Below are 23,325 nucleotides of genomic sequence, written 5' to 3'. Positions count from 1 at the left end.
TGCTGATTTGTGTTGATTGTGGTATATACGTATACCTCTCATGTATTTGGATTAAATATGAATATGGAATCAATGTGGGGAAAAGGCTTAAGATGTTCGAGAGTATACCATCATTATACCTTGAACTTTGAAGTGTGCGTACAAATAAAAATTCAACCGAACTTAACACCAAACTTGAAATCAAATAGTCTATTTATTGGTAGGCGCTGTGCAGAAGATTTGTAGCAGTGAGTAGCACGGGCAGGAAAATATCTCATCAGGGTTATTATTTGATTATCATATCTATATATTTATTTATAATTTCTATTTATATATTATTATAAATTTGTTTTTGCCCTGGCACCAGGATCCCTATGAGAGTAGTTCGCTGATGGAATGTCAACCACGTAATACAGGTATAACAAGTTATTCCATGCACTCGTTGATAGAACTTGGAGAGATGGGGCACTGTCTCACTGTAGTTATATAGTATTCATTATGTTTCTTCAGTGCGTAGGTCTACATGTGCTTTGAATTACTTGTGTCCACGGACCGTCCTCCGGAAGAGAATTCAAAGAACTCGGAAGACTTTATATATCGTAATTCCGTTTACAATGCTGATTTATAGTCTGTTTCATGTCGGCTCTGTGTCCTCTATCGATACAAGATACTGGGCAATTGTATTTAATTCTACTTCGTAACTCGTGATGAAGCTGCCTCATAAGCAATAAATAAGTACCAAGTTGGCAAACGGGACGACGCGGGCTTAACAGTAAAATAGCAATTCGAAGAGTGGGTTTCTTGTCAACGGTCCGTATATCCCCGTGAAGCTGTAAACACGGGTATAGGATGTTCAGTTTCACACAGATTACATTGAGATGTTCTATTATAGTTCATATTCATTTATACATATTTGTCATTTAGTATAATAGGGCTACTCCAGCCCTCAAGGTGCCACGTGTGTTCATGAAACGTATGATCGTTAAATTAGCTGACGACTGGTGATGCCATCGCGTTGCAAATCTTCAATACATCAAAAGGATATCAATTCCAAGGAGAAATTACGTTTATATACAGTTATAAGGTAAATTGATTCACATCACATTTTTTTTTTAATTTTGCGATGAAGACTCCTTATCGATAATGGTGGCAGGTGTCACTATATATATATATATATATATATATATATATATATATATATATATATATATATATATATATATGTCTAAGTATATACATATATATATATATATGTATGTGTATATATATATATATATATATATATATATAGGCCTATATATATATATATATATATATATATATATATATATATATATATACATACATATATATACATACATATATATACATACATATATATACGTAGTTGATGTCGCATTGCTATCTATACATGAATAATTTATGGTTATGTTCTTCTGGGCAGGGTATAGGCTCTTCAGTGTTGACACTTTGCTACCAGTGAGCAATATTGCCCTAACACATTGCCTTGCGTGGCACCCATGATACTCCTTGGTCGAGAGAGACAATGTGGGTAAAAACATCTTGTCCATGGTCCCATGGACGTAAGCTGATGGGCATGGACTCGAACTCGGGTCCTTCTTATTGGGAGTCGAGAGTTTATCCACTATGCCACAGCGCTCCCTTTAAGGAATAATTTAACATATCGTATATAGAAATAATGATATCGATGATAATGATAATGATTATGATTATATAGCGCATAACACAAACGTCCCTACATGCACTCAAGAAAAGGAAAGACTGTTAGTGGATATACCATTGAATTAGGCCTATATAATATGCCATCTATATATTTCATCCATATATATATATATATATATATATATATATATATATATATATACATATATATATATACAGTCTCAGGTATCACCTTAACTGACGTGCATATATTTAGGTATAAATTATTAAGACTGCTTTCATAACTTATAGTAGCTCGAAACAGTGTTAAACTTTAAAATGCATTATTTTTTTTTTGGGGGGGGGGGGTCACATTTACTTTTCTCGCCGTTTGGCTTTTCGCGTTAGAGTTTTAATATAGCACAGAGAGTTTTCTATGTACACATTGTTTAAGAGGAACTTAAGTCTTTTTAACGGCTTCGAGCAGCACACCCAAGTCAATTTGATTATGAACTGGATTACCCCTTTCAAATGACAAGTGGATGATTTTGTTGCCACCACCCCCCCCCCCCCCCCCCCGTTTCGACATTAAACCATGTTTGCTCCTGCGACAATTGCTCCCACGGAATATCTGCACTCTGTATAAGCCAAACATAAATTCTATCCACAAACGTAACCCTAACCCTAGTCGTAATCTTCACATCAAATTAAACCTGAAAACTTAAACCCGACGCTGTTGGACAAAATGAGACCGGAGTATAATATCGCAATATTAATTGTCGTGTCACTCCTCTCCCATTCCTGGGGCATTCAACTCATTTTAAAACCTTTTGCCTTTGTCAATAATGGCATAGTAAATATATATGGAGAACGATTTGATATAGAGGCCGGCCTAAATAACTACGCATAAGTTTCATCGTGCATGTCTGCAAACATTATATCTTTGGATTTCTGTCTGAAGCAAATTGTTGAACCATAGGAGTTGGATCCTTTGTTTAACTTTGTTAAACGAATTAGTGATTCAGGAACAATGCCACTCCGCCTCGTTAATCAGACATGTCCGAGGTTCGACCAAGAGGCCACTTTCAGATTTCTGCTGGACGATCGCTTAAAGGATTAGCTTCTCTCTTCTAGTCTAGACTGAGTATAAGCTAGTATAATCGTGGATTTAGCTAAAGTTGAAAGATTACCGAGGGTCTCACACCTAACATTAATCAGAAGCCTTTTCTTTCTTTCATGGGGTCGTTCCTCAGATATACAAAATCAATACCTCGATCGAAGTGGAGGCCAGACAACAAGGGGATTTATAGTGACGAAGATTAGCCTAGATACGCGACACAAATAGATACCCTGTGGGAGGGTGTAAGCGGTTTGGTGACATTATTATTGAGTGAAAGGGTGAGGGTTTTTGTTGTTGTTGCTGTTGTTGTTATTGTAAAATCCACATGTCTGGGGGTAAAAGCTGACGTCTTCCCAAGATATTTCTGTTGTATAGGCATTAAAGCAGATCCTCGTTCTGAAACAAACAAACAAACGATGCAGAGTAGTGATCTTTTCAGAAAAGTGAACCTTTTGCGTGCTCTGATTGTTGATTGAGATAGAAAACCCCATATTTTCGTGGTATGTATACACACTGAATAAAATCCCTTAGCACAAAAAGGAATGAATAATGTCTTACTCCAACGTATAAGACCGACATTGTAGTACAGGGTTACAGTGTTTCACATAAGTCACAATTACAATTATGTAATCTCTATCGTCATGTTTACGGGGATACACCCTATATACAAACACTGCTTGTTTAACATTCTTCCTGTTTCCAATATCATTTTGATACAAAGAGTTTAAGTGCAACAACATATATATATATTATATATATACATATAAATATATGTATATCCATTTTTTTTTAAATCAGTACCAGATATATTTGAGATAAAAGTTGCTACAAAAAAAATCCCCAAAGTTTAAAAATTTCGTTCATAATTTATGATTGCACACTTGTATGTTGTAATGTATATGAATTTTATATATTTTTGTTGGAGAATCTGATGGTAAAAATATTTAATGAATGGATGGATGGATGGAGGAATGAATGAATGAATGAATGAATGAATGAATGAATGAATGAATGAATCAATCAATCAATCAATCAATCAATCAATCAATCAATGAGCAAAACAACATTATCTCAACAAAATATTTGATATTTTGGCTATTGGTGTGTTTTGTCATAAAACTCTATCCAGGATAATACAGGAATCTTATCCATGTAGACTAGCGTATAAAAAAAGAAGTGATTCGAATAGACAGAAACGGGGAAAATAGTATTGTGATATATCGGAGGTCTTAGAGGTACATTTTACTTTATTAATTGATTAATTGATTAATTAACTTATTTGTTTATTTATTTATTTATTTATTTATCTATTCATTTTATTTCATTTATTTATTTCTTAATTGACAAATCAAGGCTGGCTTTGGAACCGCTCACACAACTCTGAAACTGTAAGAAAAGGAATGTGTTGCGTTGCGCCCTCTCTCGTGCTACCTAGATTTGACATTCCATTGCATTTGGCAAACCGCTATACGACTTTGTTGACGGTTGCCTGGTAAACACGATTTTCCGGAATCGGTGCGTTCATGTTATTTTTCACGTTTCTTCCTTGTGAATGCAAATTTGCTGAAGTCGAATTTATTGTAATATTGTCTTATTCATTTTGTGTCTTGAAAATACTGCCCTGTGGTGTAGACTACGTTGTAAGGTTTGTAATAGCCGATAGTACTGTTGGTCCTCTGGCGTAAATGACAAGGGTATACCCATACGTGGAAATTTGTGTTAGTAGACCAGAGGAATTCGGACCCGTTTTGACTGTAAAATAGTAAATACTGTACTGTCTATAGTATGAATGATTATAATGATGTTTTAGTTTACTAGTGCTAGACTACACTACTGTCACTAGTAGCTCACATGTCTTGCAAATGACTTGCAAGTTATATGATGTTATATATTTTGCCAAATAGAAATAGAATTCTAACGTTAGATCGAAATGAAATGAAATGCAAATGTCATGCTATTTTTCTTTTGAACCTGCTTCCTCCATAAGTGAAAGACCCAAACCTTGCGCGACGGTATCCGTAATGGGCTAATTTACGGCCCTGGACACGACTAGCCCCACTAACACTGTAACAGCTAGAGACAGTAGAGTGACTAGAACTCGGTGTTGTGTAGCTTGCTATAGTCTAGAAACAGAACCAGAAGTTAGAACTAGTTTTGCCCTATGATGATGTAGTGTAGCCTGCGCCTACAGCATGCAGCAGCACTGTTCGTCACAATTCACAACCAGGTGATGAAAATTCTAGAAATGTGTGCAAAGTTTTAATAGAAACAGAGGAATGAATTGTTTCTATTGTGCGCTACTGACTGCACTGCATTGAATTGACTTCTGCATTTCTATGACCTTGTTAATGCCATTCCCTTCTTGATGCGTTGTTATAAACCTAGATTTTGAGGAGGTCAGCTTACAAAGTATATACATGTAATACATGTAATCTGTCTTTTGGAAGATGACTGTGATATGTTGCCATGTCTACTTTGATTTCTTAAAGGAAAATGTGCAATGTGAAATGATTTTTAACAGTTAAGAATGGCTTATTAAAGAGTATTTGGAAACTTTCATATAATCTTGTTCTGTACGTTTCTACATTTTAAGTGGATACAAGTATTCCACAAAGAAGAAAAAACATATTCGAGATAATGAATTGGCTCTGCTGTGAAAGTGTTGCCTACTATAGTTCAAAATTTTTGCATAAATCTTTGTATTGGAATGTTCTTTTTCTCATTTTAGCCAACAGCCATTGTGCAAGTCTGATTCTGGTAGCTCATCCATTCAGTCGCCATGGCACAACGATCAGCTGACCTCAGGGCAAGGTAGGTCACTGCATTAATACGCAGATGCCTCTGGCAAAATGTTTGCATCTCAAAAGTGGCCCAGGTGGCCAGCTTGTCCGTTTCATACCCTAACCATCTAGCCCTTTCGTTGTGGTGATGTTTCCAGACAAGCTACAGAAAGCCAAGTGTCACCTTGCAGGGGCGGATCCAGGAATTCTGTAAAGGGGGGGGGGGGGTGCAACTAATATTTCTGATGCCACTGCTGGGTTTCATTTCATTTTTTTTCCTCTTATTTCTTTTGTTTGTAACAAAAAATAAGGGGGGGGGGGCGTGCGCCGGTTGCGCCCCCCTCTCGATCCACCACTGCCTTGAAATTAGTTGATTAGCATAACCCTTGTTCAACTAGGAAATTTGATAGTTTTGACATTGGATTTGGGCACTATCAAATTGTTGCTTAGAAATGCAAAATGAAATGTAAGTGAGAGATAGGGTTAGCACAAAGTTAGCTGCAGTCAGGGTGAAACTTGTGAACATTTTGTGAGTGACTTCAGTCAGGCATAATCAGACATGGTGACGAGTAGGAACAGATCTCTTTCTAATATGAATAATTACTGATATGTTCAGATCACTATTTGTAGTTCATATGTGAGTTGTGCTGATGGACAAAGAAGATTTTTTTTTTCTGCACTTTATACAAAGTTTAACAGTCATTTCAGCTGTAAGATCTGAAAGTTTGTCAAAGTAAATTTTCGGTGAAAAGAAGTTCATCCTTTTACAGTTCAGTGCATTATTCTGTGTAGGATAAAGTGACTGTGGTTTTAACAGCTATGCTTTTGCATCATGTATATTCATTGCCATTTCAGAGAAGGCTTTAATATGGTTTGGATAGTCTGTCATGTTATGCCACTCAAGTTAATCTTCACTTTGAAAAGCATAGCTTCTCATATGTAAACAATCTTCATTAAAAAATAAAGATGTTACAAATTGATGAACACTAATGTCCTTCTAAATTAAACATTACCACAAGCACCCAAACATGGCTGCAATGTCTTTTAAAATCCTGTGTTGTCTCATCAAACCCCAGGGAGGGCCAGTCCAAATTTGTGCAGCAGCGAATAAACAGTGTGGAGAAACACTTTGCCGAGCTCTGTCAGGATTTCTCAGCCTACACCAGGAAAATTGCCCGGGTCCGCGACAGGGGAGACCTGCTGTCCAAGTCTATTCTTACGTATGCCGAGGCTGAAGCGCCCTCTACAAAGACGGGACTAACTGCCTTTGCAGAGCACATCTCATCTATCCAGGACTACAGACAAGCACAGGTACGTGGCAATGGTATTGAATGATTTGGTTCAAGATTACCGACAGCACTGCCAAGCTGTAGGCATGTTTGTATGAAGAGCCTAGAGTGATCATAATGCATCATGCATGTTTTAGAGTTTATCAAACTGAGCAACAATGTCACTGATCCATTGGTTTATTAGCTCCTCTCTCGGTACCAAAGGGAGTAGTTATGAGCAACAAATCAAACATTAAAAATAGTATTGTTTTACATGCACCAGCCAATCATCTGATTTGTCAGCTTACCAAATCTGGATTAATTTTCATTCCTATGGTTATTGAGTAGTATTTTGAACACTAAGTGTTTATGAATGATAATTCAGTATCTTTCAAAAAAACAGTCAAAGATCTTACATAAACTACAGTCAGCCTCACATAACCCAAATTTTCATCAAAACTGACTTTTCTACAAGTTTTTGCCACAATCTAAGCAAATATTTATGTGTACACATAAGTTTTGATACTTTTTGTGTTCATGCATTTTTATGCCTCCGCCACGAAGTGGTGCCGGAGGCATTATGTTTTCGGGTTGTCCGTCCGTCCGTCTGTTCGTACGTCCGTACGTCTGTACGTACGTCCGTCCGCTTTCGTTTACGCGATAACTTGAGTAATATGTACTGGAATTTTACCAAACTTGGTCCAAGTATGAAGTATGATGAGGCAATTATTTGATTAGATTTTGGGTGAAATCGGGTAAAGGTCAAGGTCAAATCATGAAATTGTATCCGTTTACGCGATAACTCAAGACTGGATGGAGCAAATTTCACCAAACTTTGTTGGAGGATGATGTATGATAGGACAATTGATTAGTTTTTCAGTGAAATCGGACAGAGGTCAAAGGTCAAAGATCAAGGTCAAATCCTAAAATTTATCTGTTTACGTGATAACTCAAAACTGGATGAAGCAGCTTTCACCAAACTTGGTCCAAGGATGATGTATGATGGGACAATTAGTTGAGTAGATTTTAGTGACATTGGCAAGAGGTCAAAGGTCAAAAGGTCAAGGTCAAATGCTACAAATGTTGCAATTTCCCCCATATCTATGCAATGCCCGAAGGTATTTTCTTGAAACTTGGTGTGGACATGAACTACTGCGTAAAGATTCTCCAGAGAGAGTTTCATGTCATAAGGTCAAAGGTCAAAAGGTCAAAGGTTAGGTGAAAATGTTGCAATATTACTTTTCTCGCAAATGGTTCCATGTATCTTCGTGGAACTTGGTACATACGCATGTACTGTCTGGCAGGGATTCTCTAGGGAATTTAGGGGTCATGGGTCAATAGTCAGGGGGTCAAAGGTCAAGGTCAACTCCTCAAAATTTTACTATTTCCCTCATATACTAGTATATGCAATGCTTGCATTATTAGTTTCAAAACTTAATACATGCATTACCTAATGGAGATTCTCCAGGAAATTTCCAGCCAGAAGGTCAAAGGTTAAGGGTCAAAGGCCAGGTTTCAATGCCCCCCCCCCCCAAAAAAAAAAAAAAAAAATATATATATATATTTTGTACCATCATCACACTCTTTCTTCATACCTTGGAAATTACTCAATGCATAAACTTCCCCAAAATTCCCCAAATATGTGTACCTGCACCCTTAGAAAATTATAGCAAACCCAGTTCAAGACATTTCTGATAAACCTGTCATTTCAATATTTTGCCAGTTATGTGAAACTGTCATGGATCACACATTGTGAAGACATTGTACTATACGCCCATTGGGAGAATCATGCATTATGGCGGAGGCCATAGCGACATTTCTAGTTTTTTTTTTCTTTCCCAGAAGAGTCTACATAACGAAAGTTGACTGTATAATTCTAAATCTTCCAAGGATTTACTGCTTAAGCATACATATTGTGTTGGTATTTACAAAACCATAACATTTAACCAGACTCCTACAAATGGAAGACATTCTCTGCCAATCTTACTCAATAATTGGATGTGGGTGTTCTTGTTCCAAACATGGTCCCTCTGCTCATTCCATTTCAGGTCAGCCGACTGGAGTTCAAGGTGGTCCAGCCCCTAACGCTATACGGCACAGCGTGCAAACATGCCAAGGTAAGATAAACTGGGCCATGTCTGATGCTTGGTTTGAGTTGGGATGATCAATACCTGCCATAATCAGAGAGCCTATCGTAGATGCCATTACAAACAGTCCCACAATGAAAGCCATACTACACATATGAAGACACTCCAAAGTCATGACTTACAAAAAAAAAATGGATATATATATTGATGAATTTTTGTACACAAACTTAATGGAGATCTGCTCAACACATACATCACACAGAGTTGACAATTTCTTTTATTTTCTAAACTTTTTCAGTTTGAAGTTTTTTTGTGTGTCTGATTTTTTCCCCCCATTTATTAATTTCTCTGATTTAATTTTTCTTTAGATATCTTACACCAGCAGAAGCATAACATGTATCAATGACACAATCTAAAGTTTTGAATACCGTGGCATGTAACTTCTCAGTACTGTCTAACTAGAGTTCACTGTTACCGGATGGTAATCATATATCCGTCATGAGCCAGTGGTTGTTGGGTTATATGATACAAGACCCTGACCATGTTAGTACCAAAATGAGTCATATGCCATTGAACATTGTATTATAATTTGCTCCTCTTCTGCCAGTAATAGAAATAGTTTTGAAAATGTGTGCACTTATTCTGAAATCAGTGGTAGAAAAGTGCCACATACATCTGTTCAAATTGGGTATTGCTAAGATATTCTTAAAGATCAAGCCTTTCACTCTCAAACTATTGACATGATATTATTTGTGAATTGAAAAGCATATGTCAAAAGGCAAGTTCAAATTCTTAAATCTTAGTGATCATTGATAATGTTCAATTTGATTTTATTCTTCACAGGAAAAAAGAAAAGTGGTGTAAGAGTGGAATTGATGAATCACATTTGTAGCAAAATGTTATAATGACCTTGATTTGCTTTAAAATTTAATGAGAAATATAAAGTTTAGAATATTAGAGCCATGTCAGCTAGCATTGTGGTGTGTAATGTCTTGACACCTGTAGATTTGTGTGATTTTATGAGTGTGCTGTGATCAACAATGTCTGATGATTGATTCGTTAAGTCAAGTGTACAACAGTACCAAGTGCATTGAACAATTTTTTCCTGTTGGCTTGAAATGGGATTATTTCTATTCTACCCCAGGATGATCTAAAGAGCAGCTTTGCAGCTCGAGAAAAGGAAATTAATCAGCAGAAAAAGCTGGACAAGGTGAAACAGAAGGCTCCAGCAGACCGACAGCAAATAGTAAGTTCTTAGAACTGCATTCAAGAAATGGTTACTCCTTTTTGTCGAGTTTGTGTTTAGATAAAATATTTCTTGTTGTTCTAGCTATTTTAGGTACAGATGCATAGATTATTGCTAAGTTTTGCATCAGCCAATTTCTTTTAATGTATGATGATGTATGTCACCTTACTTGTCTGAGTAGATTTCTTAGATGTTTCTTCTTTCATTTGATTTCTGTTTTCTATAATTTTGCAAGTACTTATTTACATGTAGTGTACGTTAGAAAAATACTGTTGGTAGATTTACCAATTTGTCCTGAGCTCTGTGCTTTAACGGCACTGCAAGCACCGACTGTTGTCTTGTGATTCTATCGAGTATGATGTGTATGATGATGTAGCACCACTTATTGGAAACTGTGGAAAGCAGAGACTGAGTGCACACAGAATGCACATAGCACACCCTTTTGAGATTTTGTTGATGCTGCATTTTCTTTTTATTGTGTGTGTTTCTACAGTGCAAAGGTAACGATCAGGTATGAAGATGATTTCTTTCCCCCACTCATTTATCTGTCATATGTCAGCAAGTGAAGCACAAATAATCATCTATGAAGGAATGTAAATAGCAGAATGAAATGTGTTAGTTTACTCACAGTTCTTGGAGTGTTTCACCCCTGAAATATCATCTGCATGAGTCGCATGCTGGATGCGTGTGTCACTAAATACATTAGGTGTATGATGATTAAAAAGCAGAGACTCAAGTTCCCATTTCAACAAACATGGTGTTTTGTTTCTGATAGAATCATTCCCCTTGGAGGTTTTAGTCCTCTACTACAAGCCACTCCCTTCAAACAACAGCAGCAGCAGCAGCAGCAACAACAACAACAACAAACAAACAAACAAACAAACAAGGAAAAAAAAAAAAACTCCCAACATGAGAATGAGAAAAGAAAAAGCTTGTAAGACTTGGAACACTGGAATGAAAATGACAGCACCAACATGTTATACCAATAAAATTCATTCATATTGACTTCATTGTTGTACTTTTGCTCATTGATATATGATGCTGATAATACAAACATACTATAAACAATACTTACTGTCTCATATTGTCTCATGTATTCACTGATTACAAGCAAGTGCATGCTAATGAGATGAGCTGCTATTTGCAATGCCTTCTGGGCTGTCTCACACAAACGTGGCTGCATGGTAGGTTGTATTAAGACAGCATTACTCAGGTTCATCAGAATGTTCAATAATTCATAGACACTATCAGAGAGTGTGGAAATCTAACAAGAATCTGAGATAAACTTGTGATGTAGTGAAGTGGAGGATACTTTAAGCATGCAAGTGAAAAAGGTATAAAAGTCTTGATTTTTTTTTTATATTCTTTTTTGAAACTTCCTTTCACATAACAGGGAGGCAGAATGGTATAAAATTAACAATCTATCACATAATATATCCTGATGCTAAGTGTCACACAGGAGAAGTGATTGTGAGGAAAATGAAATGTAAGATGTGTGGAACTATCACCGGCATGTAGCTGTTTGTGTGAGATCATATGTTGCTGTGATTCATTTCCACCATATCTAGTTATCAGTGCTGATCTGTGCAATAATATGGAAATATTGAAACCATGTTTTGTGAATACTGTCCACACAGACTGCCTTTAGAACCAGTCTGTTTATAAAGTAATACTGTATATCACCTCATGATAATGGCAAGCCAACTCATAATAGGCAGGCACTGACATTGGAAGTGCAATATCATCTGTAATGCTTGACTCCTGTGGAATAATTGTAGAACATATGTTTTAGGGAGGTGTGATGAATTGAGACAAACGTTTAAATACTTGGTGTAGTATACAAATGCAAAAAGTCAGTATCATTTTGCCAGCTACGAGCACTTTCCTGGGTATGAAAAGTTACAACATGTAATCCCATTTTACATCTTTGTCATTTCACACAACATGCTTTACTGACATATTGTGTGCTTTGCTTATATCAGCTAATGTATATGTGGTAGATTTCATAGTGTTTGTTTGTTTGTTGATTTTTTTATTTTATTTCGCAAGCCAAATAATATATATACTAGGTACATGAAATGAATAACTTGCAAAGATATTATCTCCTGCAACACACAAATACAGTGTATATTATCACCTCATGTTCTCTTAAAAAGGAAAAATTTAACTTTTCTCAGTTATGAATTCAACCAGAGTACATGCAGTGGTAAGAACCATTATTTATGAAGAATATTTCTGGATCTCAAACTGGGGAAAAAAACAACAAAACAAAACAGAGAGAAGCTAGATGTTTAAATTTAATGGTGACTTCTCGAGTAAGTGCAATGAACAGCATGTTGTAATACAACCAGAAGACACTTTATTTTCCCCAAAGGGGCATGTAAGGAAATGTAACAAACCTTTTTTTTTTTAATCACCAAACCTAGATGTACTTTGGTTATTATTCTTTTATATGCCATTTAAACTCATTCCTAACTCTCTTTGCTATCTGGATATTGTAAGTTTGTCTGCCAGTTTGAGAGTAATACTGCTATCCATGCAAACGGTGACTCCTGTTTGACATTATTTGCACAAATTGTTGTCATGGCCTTCAGTCCCAAGCAGAGTCCAAACTTCAGAAGGCCACGGTAGATGCATCCAGGAGCAACAAGGCCCTGGAGGATCAGATGGATGCCTTTGAGAGGAAGAGACTCCAGGATATCAAGGTCTGTTGGTTTCAAGCAGGTCTTTGTTGGTTGTCATGGTTACTATGGTTATGAAGATTACCATCACACTGGCGCCAGTGTCAGGATAAACTGCCAACAAATGCATGTAACCCAATGCTCCAGAAGGAGTTCTGTGTGTCCCATTTTAGAGGTTTAGCTGAGTTGCATGTGTGTCGAGAAATCATTAGAGACTTGTTCTAAACAGCTACTCGTGCAGTCAATATTGATCCATATAAGCCTAGATTCTAGTTAAAGGGTGTGTACAGTTCTGGTAGAGGTGAGGATTTAGCTTTTAACGTTTTGTGAGATATTCAGAAACCACACTATGAGATGTCAAAGAGCATGCAGTTCTAAGGGGTATCAAAAGTTTATTTGATGAAAATCAGTTTTGAAATGGCTAAGATATCCCAAAACAAGGTGAAACAAAGAGATCCTAATGAAAGGCGTGGCCTGTCACCTTTTATTATTATCACTTTTTTTGATATCTCAGCCAATTGAAAACCAATTATCATGAAATAAACGTTCGATCCTTCTTAAAGTTACATTCGCTTTCATATTTCATAAGCGGTTTCTCATTATCTCACTTAGGAATGTTCAAAACATGAATCCCCACCTTAATCAGTACTGTACAGTCCCTTTAATCAGCTGTTTGCTGACAAAACCACCAAATCATGGTGAGAAACTCTTATTCTATGAAAGCTTGCAGCTAGATAAAGTATTTTGTTTCTTTCTTTTCTTTATTTTGTGATACGATTTACACGTCTTGCCAAATTTGTGACACATACATGCTCATGGTTGTGGCAGTTCTGCAAACCAGGCTGTGATATTTCATTCAGACACAAATACTATCATAACAAATAGAACATTGGTAATGAAACACTATGAAAGAAGAAATAACATGCAGTGCAAAGGGGGGGGGGGGGGAATGGGATGTGCTAGGTGATTTTTTTTTTTCTTTTTGTAATCTTGGTCATCAAAATGTGAACTTGCAGCAATGATAAAGAGCCAAAATTTTTATTGTATTTTGATTACGGCAAAAACCAAATCACACCATTTAAAGCATCTTGATTATGATTATCTGTCTTTGCCCTAATTTTCAGAGCATACTGTCGGAGTTTGTCAAGATTGAGATGCTGTTCCATGCCAAGTGTCTGGAAACATACACAGATGCATACCAGGCACTGCAGTCCATCAGTGATGAGGATGATTTGGAGGTAGGAAACAGACAGAATTGTGGGTAGCAAAATTACCTCTTTGATCTGTGTCCACTACACAGAACACTCTGGAAGAATGCAAACTTTGTAAAAGTGTAGTCTAATCAATAGTGGAGCTTGAACTACCTTTTATCTCTTTTGTTTATTTGCATCAAAGTGAGGTTTATGTCTGTTTGATTTTCCTAAACTATTTCTATATTTCTGTCCCCTCCTTACTCTCTCAGGTTTGTTTGTGTTTTTCACTCTTCTCTCTTCTAGCATATGCCCCGTCTGTTTCTATCTTTTCAAGTCACTATCTTAATTTATGTATGATGTTTTCATGCTGCTACCTTCACAGGAGAGCCTGTTTTCCCTATATCTCATTTCTGTTATTCTAGAGGGTTTTTTTTTTTTTTTTTTTTGTGTGTGTGTGTGTGTGTGTGTGTGTGTGTGTTTATTTGAAAGGAGGCTTGTTGTCATGACATCATTTGTAAATGATGTTCGCACAAGTTTCATGTAGCTACTAGAGGGAATCGCATGCGTAATCTTTCTAGCTTAGCTGCATGCATTCCCTCTTCAGGTGATGTGCTATCTATCATGCCACCTGCTGTGAATATTCTAGGATGTCTTTTGCCTGCTCGGATTATCTTAGGGTGTTTCTTACATATTGCATAACTATCTCTCTTCATTCTCTTCATACTGGTACTATCAATGAGCAGTTGGCAAGAGTCCTACATTGTGTGTTTTTATAAGTTTGTTTTGTCTAATATGTAAGTGAAGTAAGGAAAATAAATGTTCATGTTATTGAAACAAGTTGCAAAGGAACATGCCATAGATGACTATGACCAAGCTCTGCCCATTAGATATGTGAAAGAATACTCTTTAATCAATGTGTTCTTTTGTCTACTCATGTCCAACAGGAATTCAGGAATTCCCTGCGCCCATTTAACGCCGCTGATAGCACATCTCGGCAGAGCCTCCTCCGACACGACTCCAAGGCCTCCCTCAACTCAACTGGCGCCAGCTCTTACCCCTCCACCAACAATCGGCGGAAGCAGGGCAAGCAGCAGCTCCAGTACTCGGAGGAAGACGAGGATGACGAGGACGACGAGGACGAGGATGACGATGAGGATGACGACGAAAGCGAAGACTATGTTGTGGAAGACTATTGAGTTGGGACATGGATCTCCCAGGTCCTTTTTGCTGCATTTCACGAGCTGGAAGATTACCTCTTTGTAGATCCTCGTGAAGGCTGTTATGATGTAATAACAAAGTCTTAAGGAACATCTTCTGACAGAGATAACCATATGCCAGGTGGTCAGGATTTTTTTCAGAAGCCATTCAAAATTTGTTTAGGATGTTGAAATACTTGAGACAGTGACCAAAACTCAGAATCAAAGACAACTTCTTCACTCAAGAGGGGGCAAGTGGATGTTGCTGGTTCCAGATAAATCTGGACTGATTAATCATGAAAGATGTTATTGTGAGTGTCTTTTTTTTTCTTTCTTTGCAGGAGATGGAAAGGAAAAACAAAACAGAGCATGCTGTGTCAACAGCTGTTGTTCCCCAGTGTCAACTGCATACTTTTGTGTGAGATCTACTGTTTGATCTTGATTTGTCGACGTGTGAGTAATGAATGCCAAAGGAGAGTGGAAATGTTTGATATCAGGGAAATTGTAGCGTGGATGCTTAATCAGTGTTTACCAGTGTATTCTGAAGTCATCTATTGTCCAGCTAGTCTTGGTTTCCTCACCCAGTGAATGTAAGAACTGTGGAGATAAGTATAAACCTGATCAGAGGATACTGTGAAACCAGCATACACATTCATGCTTGATCTCTACATTCAGAGTCAAATCAGACAGATATTCACTTTTTAGGCAGGCTGCAGATGTAGCATGGGTAACTATACACCAAATTGCAGTTTGGGTCATTTGCAGTAGAATGTAAGTACAAAATATATGAAATGTTTCAAAATTACAGATGAAGATGGATAGCAATGTTCAATTTTCCCTGTTGGCTGAAAGGAAAACAAAGTGGCTTTTAAAAGCTCTGAAAAAAAAAATTAGGTTATAGACCATTTTGTGCTTGTCATTGTAATGACAGCAGAGAAATATAATATTATTATATAGGCTCATTCACACACATGAGATATACCTGTTTTTGGATTGCAATGCAAATTGCTAAGTGGTATATTCACTGCCATTCTCACTATAGCAAATGGAAATTCAAAGTGCAGTGAGTCAAATCGTTGGTTTAAGATAAAACATAAAACAAAAACTTAATTTTTATCAATGTGTTGTTAACACATACTGCACATGATGGTTTACACAAAAATTAAGATGGACTGATTGTTTACATTATGAGATAGAGCAACAATGATAAGTAATTTCAATGTGTTACGACACACAAATATCAGTTTTGCTTTGCATCACATCACATTTCAAACACGTACCAGTATTCTCAAAACCCCTTATTTTGGGGGCTTTTGTGATTGGGCTTATTGCGACCTTATCCCATGCTTCTGTCCTTGAACCTGCTTTGAGGTATGATTTTGCATACTTCATCTGCCAAGTAAAAATGCTCAAATCCTGCTGTGTTTCAAACTGTCTAAATTCTGCCAAATTGTGGATTGTTCATAAAGTCTTTTCATTATTGTCAATGCATCCTCATTCATCTTTTCACCTTGGAATATGGTTTGCCTTAGTCTTAATGGAAGAGAACGGGAATATGCTACAGCTATATATTACAATTAATGCATTGAACAGTACTTATAGTATATCTATTTCTGTAATTATAACCAATTGTATTCTCTTGTGTATTAGAAGTATGTGCTATTTGCTGCCTGATTTAGGCATGGTCAATGGAAGAAGGCATACATGTTAAGCTTCATATGATACCGTAAGATGTGCTGGTGCTTGCCATATTGTAGTCAGATGATTGCTAATTTATTGATCTGCACTAAAAAATGTTGCCCAATGCGCTTGGCACCAAGTAGCACTCTGTGGCTGGTTCTATGATGATATGATAGTCCTGGGCCCTGTTTTATCAAAAGATAAAATCAATTTTAAATTTCCTTAACACACAGGCTGCCATAGACTGACAGTTGAAATCAACTATATAATCAATTTAACTCTTCATAAAACAGGGTCCTGGTGTGTTTAAGCCTTTTTGTTTCCCTATTATTTCACAAAGCTTAATGTGTTTTGTTTTCAATTACTAGTGTAGGATTTGTTCCATATTAACCCATATCCACCGGTCACATAATGCAGTTTTCAAGCTGTTGTGTAACAGAGGCTGTTTCACGCATTGACTCAGCTGTGCTCTCTCAATTTCAAATTGATGTCACTGACACGTATGGGAAGAAAAGTTTGGACAACTTTGTATCAGTTGGAAGAGAAAGAAATGGTCTTTAAGATAGGATAAGATAAGAGATAAACCAGAGTACTCTGATTAATTATGTGACATCACATAATATAAAAGCTGTATATGTGAAATACGCATATACATTTATGAATACATTGTACATTCATATTGCTTGTTTAGAAGAAAAACATAGTCTGTTGATCGGAAGACATTCAACACTTTTTAAAAAATCTTCATAATGTAAGTTTTACAATGATATATAACTCATAGGTTATGATGGTAACAAATGTGAAGAAATATTTGAATGGAAACTGAAAAATGGCTGCAGATTAGCATAGTCAAACTCATAAACCTATGGATGGTACTGTATGTATGCGTACAGCATTGTTTGAGCTCACATAGATGAAAATGTATTTAATTAGCTGTCAACTTCAAAAGTGAATGCCAATCCAAACAACAGTGACAGGAAGTAAGGCAAGGGACTGTGGGATGTTAGGTCAGAGTTCACATACAGCTAGGCTATAAAAAGCTGACGTCAATGTCCATGTCATTTTTGCAATGGATTATCTCATAGATCGGTGATTGCAGCATTTACTCGAACTTTGGGATATCCCGCAGATCGGCAGATATGGGTTAAGCAGTTTGGTGAAATTTATGTAGAGTGACTTATCACAAGCTTTCTTCCATTTGTTTCCTATCTACAGAAGTCATTTTGATTGGTAGTTATTAAAGATATATGCATTTATTCTAGGGCCTGCAGACTGGACAATGTGTGTACAATGTACTGTTTATGCCAGTTAGCCGTCAGTTGTTTTATGTATTTTTGGAATGTTCTTCATGGACTACATGAGTAACTGCACTGCACATTGAAAATGATTTTATGGTATGTACACTGTACTTTAATGTGACTGTGCTGTTATTGGCATTGTGAAAACAGGTTCTTAATTGAATGGTCAAATCTTATGTCGTACAGTTTCCAGTTTTGTGTCTGTAGATTGTGATGTAGAAACAGGGTTATTGTTTGCAGTTTACCTCATTGATGTTTACTCACCTTGATTTTCAATGTGTGACTGTATGACGGAGTTCCATCTTGTTGGATTAGCTAGAACTGATGGTCAATACGCATGCATCAGTTGGTGCAACATGACCTGGATACAGCCAGCTTTTATTCAGATCTTTTGAGTTGACAATCCTTTTGGTTGTTTTGATTATTTGATTGTAACAATCCGCCCGAAATCAGTAATGCCAGCTGTGTACCAGGCTTGTAATAGAATACATCATGTGAATTCAGTAGAAATTTCATCACAACTGTTCTCCGTCTGTAGACTCCAGATCCTTGTTCAGTATTCAGGTTAATGGAGTCAATTGTTTTACTGGCATAACATTTAGGATCTGCGGTTCTGATGTGGGGGATAAACTGTTTTGAAGAAAGAATCCTCATTTGTTCCCACCACTAGTCCAAATCATCTGTTGTGAACTCCATAGATGCCTACCGCACCCATGCCCTTATAATTCTTACAGCTCAAAGTACTTATTTGAGATAGGTTTGAGTGTGTGAATTAAATACAAATGCCTCTGAAGTTATGACTATTTTTATGGATACATACATGTTGAATATACAACCAGCCACAGAGATGTGAAAAATAATGTAATGCCAAATCCCAGTTGTTGATAACCTTTCTTTGCAGCCGTCCAGTATATACCGGTACATTTGATGTTTTTAGAGTTTCATATTTGTGGTCAAATATGTGTGCTCATATTTTCTTAATGGTTATGCCCACAGCAGCCAAAACTGATTTGGCACAATCCTTTCTGGAACAGGAGAGGATGCAGTTTGTATCATATACATGTAGTACTTATGTGAACAAATAAATATTTATGTTTATGTCAACAAATGCATTTATGACTATTTTTTCGGGTTTTCATTCTGGATTGCAAAAGTGTCATGGTGTTATGTATACTTATTACATATGTACAAATTAGGTATTTGGTTTCTGATTCCAGTTGAAATTGGCAAGCACACTTCATTAACTCCGCCAAGGGAGGAGGTTATGTTTTCATTACCTTTGGCTTGTTTGTCCTTGTGCAAAATAACTCAAAAAGTAGTAACAGATTTGGATGAAACTTACAGGAAAGGTTGAAAATGACACAAGTAACAGATGATTTAATTTAGGTAGTGATCCAATAATTTTTTTTTAATCTTTATTTATGAAGAATTTTTGATATTTTGACAGGTAGGGTCAATGAACTTGGGAGTTCAAGCTGCGTATTTTTTAGGTTTTCATACGCGCACTAAAGTGCATGCTCCACTTTCTATATACTAGGCGAGGCGCGCCGCACAGCCGAGGGTTTATGACTTAACAAAGGCTTCTATATTGGGAAATCGGGCGATTTTTCAGCATAATTGTATACCTATGGGTGGAAATCGCTGATCTCTATGGAAGACCCCAAAGAGCTTTTCCCCAGTGGTGGAGAGGAGAAAAATATCTTTGGGAAGAGCAAGATCATTGGTGGAAAGTAGTTGCTGGCGGAGGTCTGCGCTCTCAGAGTGCTTTTCTAGTTTAAATTTTATGTGCAGCAAACGCATTATTTTCCGAAGTGCAATTACCCCAGAAATGCAGGTCATGGGGAGATTATGCATTTGTTGTACTGTCTTGTAAAATAGCACATGTATGCGATTACATGCACTTTTTTTTTTTGTTTAAGTTTTCACAAAGTGTATGATTTACTTTCCCTGTGACATAGGTTTTCCCTCTTTGCAAGATGTTCGTTACAGTTATGTGTGCAAGGAGTGTGCTCCATATCGTATAAAACATGTCTGTATCATCTGGTAACAGTTTAGCCAATCCGTTTATATAACATGCACATAAGTTTACAAACAAACACACACACACACACACAAACACACACACAGACTCACATAATACATACACTGTACATGTGCCATCGATAGTACAGTGTAGAACAGAACTCCAGCAATTTATCATGCTGTCAATACCAACAGTTTATTTATTGACAGCATAATAAAATTCTGGAGTTCTGTTCTACTATTGATGATATGTATTTGACCTGACCAACACATGGACTACAAATTACTAAACATACGTACATATACATACTTGTATACATATATATATATATATACATATATATATATATATGTATATATATGTATATATATATATATATATATATATATATATATATATATATATATATACATATATATATATATACAGTCAACCTTGCCCAAGTCGAATCTATATTATTTGGACTAAAGAAATAGCTTCAACTAAAAGAAAATTTGACTTATGAGGGATTAAAATCAATGGAAAATAAAGAGAAGAGGACTTGAAAATGCCTTCGTGAGGTTGACTTAAGCAAGGTTGACTGCAAGTATAAATGTGAGTATGAGTACTGGCATTTATATTCATATCTACAAAGAACATATACCGAAGCCCGGCAAGATGGGTCCTAGTGCCAGTGATAATATAGGGAACATGGGCAGCAGTTGCCTTCTGCACAGCATTGATTTGATACTCCCTTGAACACTGGTGCCACTGTAATACTCTACAGTGGAAATTTTCTGGTGACTGGTGCACTTTCTTGCACTTGGTCAAGTATAAGATCTATTTTCTTGCCGTCAGTCAGGTGAAGATGAATTTGTCTTTTTAAAATTTGCCAGCTGCTGAAAGACAGAGTATGAATTTACATAAGTGACAAAGTCTGGTACACTGTAATAAGAAATTAGCATATCTTATTCTTGTACACATGACATTGTGTGAAATGTAAACAAAAACTTGGACACATGAAATATTCCACATTTATAACCTGGGAAATGGTGTGTAAACCAAATAAAAGTGTTGCATCCCTGAGTAGTTTAACAAGATTCAACAATCTTGATTTCTTTATCACACACACAAATAAAGAGTGTCTCTAAGATGTATGTCTAACTTGACATTTTTATTGAGAAAAAACAAGGAACAAACACATACGCAAGCATGATAAGATAAAACATGAATTGACATTCTCCAGCTGGGCAAGCATGCTTCCTTGCATGTTGGATTTTAACCGATTGTGAACTTTCGGGGAAAGTGATGATGTAACCATAGGGTCCTACTGCCCAGAAAAATGTACACATCCTGCTCCTTAGTCGAGCACATATGAGAACAGATAAAAAGAACTCAAATATCTGTGGAAATTTGATATACTTTGTCCGAAGGAATTACATGTGTGTCTCTCACTTGCAATCTGGAACATTGAAATCAAATTACTCAGCACATGCTTTGCTTGTATACAAGATGATTGTGAATACAAAATTAATCAGTATGCTTAACAAGTACACTATAAAATAAATGAAAAACAAATACTAAATGAGAAACAGGCATCTGTTGATGCTTTGTACGAGTGCTATTCTTGAGATACAAAACAACTTAAGAAGGACATACAGTACTTAAAAATGTTAACTATGTACAAGGGAAAAACCCCAACAATGTTGAAAAACCAACAATATCGAATAACTCAAAAATGCCTGTATCCACATTTAAGATCCAAAACTTTGCATACAAATATTTCACTTGCAATACTTGTCCATTTTGGAGCAACCTCAGTCAGCAAATCTGTTGCATAAGCTACAAACTTATAGATACGTGTGAATGCACACTCTTTGGAATTTCCATCAAAACCACTTCATCGCTGCTACGTAGACATTCAATAATATGTATGCTTGATGTACATCCTTCACCTTTACCAAACAGCTCTGAAAGATAATGAAATTAAAATGTCAAAAACAAAATGGAAAAACAGACTCATTTTAATATATGCTTTCATAAATGGTGCCTATTTCACAGTAAAATGATACATGTACCTTCCATCAAATGCTTTTGTGGAGGTGTTTTTTCTTTGTTTGTTTGTTGGGGTTTTTTTTTTTTTTGCACTAGCTATCAAGTCTATAAAAGTTACCAACTTTTGCTTTCCAAACAAGTTTAGAGACTTACTGTACTGCTTTTTCAATATCTCAATACTCTTTGAAATTTCAAACATGTTAGTTAGTACACTAGCAATGTAAGTTGGACATGCTGTAATTGTTTTTTGATTAACAATATGTCTCACTGTGAAATGCAGGTATCCTCTCAATCATGAATAATTAACTTTGAAAAGTAGTACAACATAAAACATTTTCTTTCCTTGCTTCTTTTCACATCTACCTTCTCTTTCAAGTTAACAAAAGAAGAAGAAGAAGAAGACCAATATGTCATCAAAAGATGTGTTCTTTGGCTGTTTTCTCTTTGTATTATTCTTCATTTTCCTCTGCTCCTGTAAGTATTGTCATCAAACTCAACCTCAAGCTTGGTGGCATCATTACTAACACAAGATGAAGTAATGATTGTCATTATCATGACAAGGGGGTCAAACATGAATCATATTAACACTATGATCACCACTACTTTTTATCTTGGCCATAGCATACAATGTGAAACTAACATTGTTTTTGTTTCTTGTTTTTGAGAATTAGTTAAATTTCAACGATCTGACAAAGAAGGAATGATAGGAACATTCTGGCACATTTTGCAGGAAATACTCTAAAAACAAATGAGTCAATACTGAACAACATAGCAGCTCCACAAGGCTTCTCCCACTGGGCAGCTACTTTGTACATCCAGTGGGCCTTCATAATACAAAATAACATTAGAAGAAGCTAAATACTTCAAATTTACAACACAAAACATGTGATATGATACAGAGGAGATACAAAACAACAAGAAAACAAGTCTAGCACTACCCAGGGAGGTGGTTCTCACCTCCCTGCACTCTATCGCATAATACCACATTACATAAAAAGTCAGTGTCATATTACATTAGGCTACATGTCATGGCTGCCAGTACACTATACCACAATCACTATTTGATCAGTAATGACAA

The 23,325-nt window shown here is 36.4% G+C and overlaps 1 protein-coding gene across 1 annotated transcript; it reads left to right on the top strand.

The window, feature by feature from the left end:
- Positions 1 to 4,229: 4,229 nt before the first annotated feature.
- On the top strand, positions 4,230 to 19,302 carry LOC140232690 (CBY1-interacting BAR domain-containing protein 1-like). Its single transcript, XM_072312805.1, has 8 exons — positions 4,230 to 4,276; positions 5,490 to 5,572; positions 6,618 to 6,852; positions 8,858 to 8,926; positions 10,041 to 10,142; positions 12,737 to 12,847; positions 13,948 to 14,061; positions 14,961 to 19,302. Exons 2-8 carry the CDS (start codon positions 5,541 to 5,543, stop codon positions 15,210 to 15,212), a joined length of 915 nt encoding a protein of 304 aa, XP_072168906.1. The 5' UTR covers positions 4,230 to 4,276; positions 5,490 to 5,540; the 3' UTR covers positions 15,213 to 19,302.
- Positions 19,303 to 23,325: the final 4,023 nt, after the last annotated feature.

This window comes from Diadema setosum, chromosome 9, assembly GCF_964275005.1.
Source record: "Diadema setosum chromosome 9, eeDiaSeto1, whole genome shotgun sequence".
In the NCBI taxonomy this organism is placed as follows: Eukaryota; Metazoa; Echinodermata; class Echinoidea; order Diadematoida; family Diadematidae; genus Diadema; species Diadema setosum.
Note: the sequence above shows the minus strand (reverse complement) of the source record. Positions and strands in the feature narration are given on the sequence as shown.

What these genes read in the sequence shown, in the direction of transcription:
- LOC140232690 (XM_072312805.1), top strand. Translation starts at nt 5,541, where the DNA reads ATGGCACAACGATCAGCTGACCTCAGGGCAAG. An exon ending in TCAGCTGACCTCAGGGCAAG is followed by an intron (nt 5,573 to 6,617) that starts GTAGGTCACTGC and finishes ATCAAACCCCAG; the next exon opens with GGAGGGCCAGTCCAAATTTG. An exon ending in AGAGACTCCAGGATATCAAG is followed by an intron (nt 12,848 to 13,947) that starts GTCTGTTGGTTT and finishes CCTAATTTTCAG; the next exon opens with AGCATACTGTCGGAGTTTGT.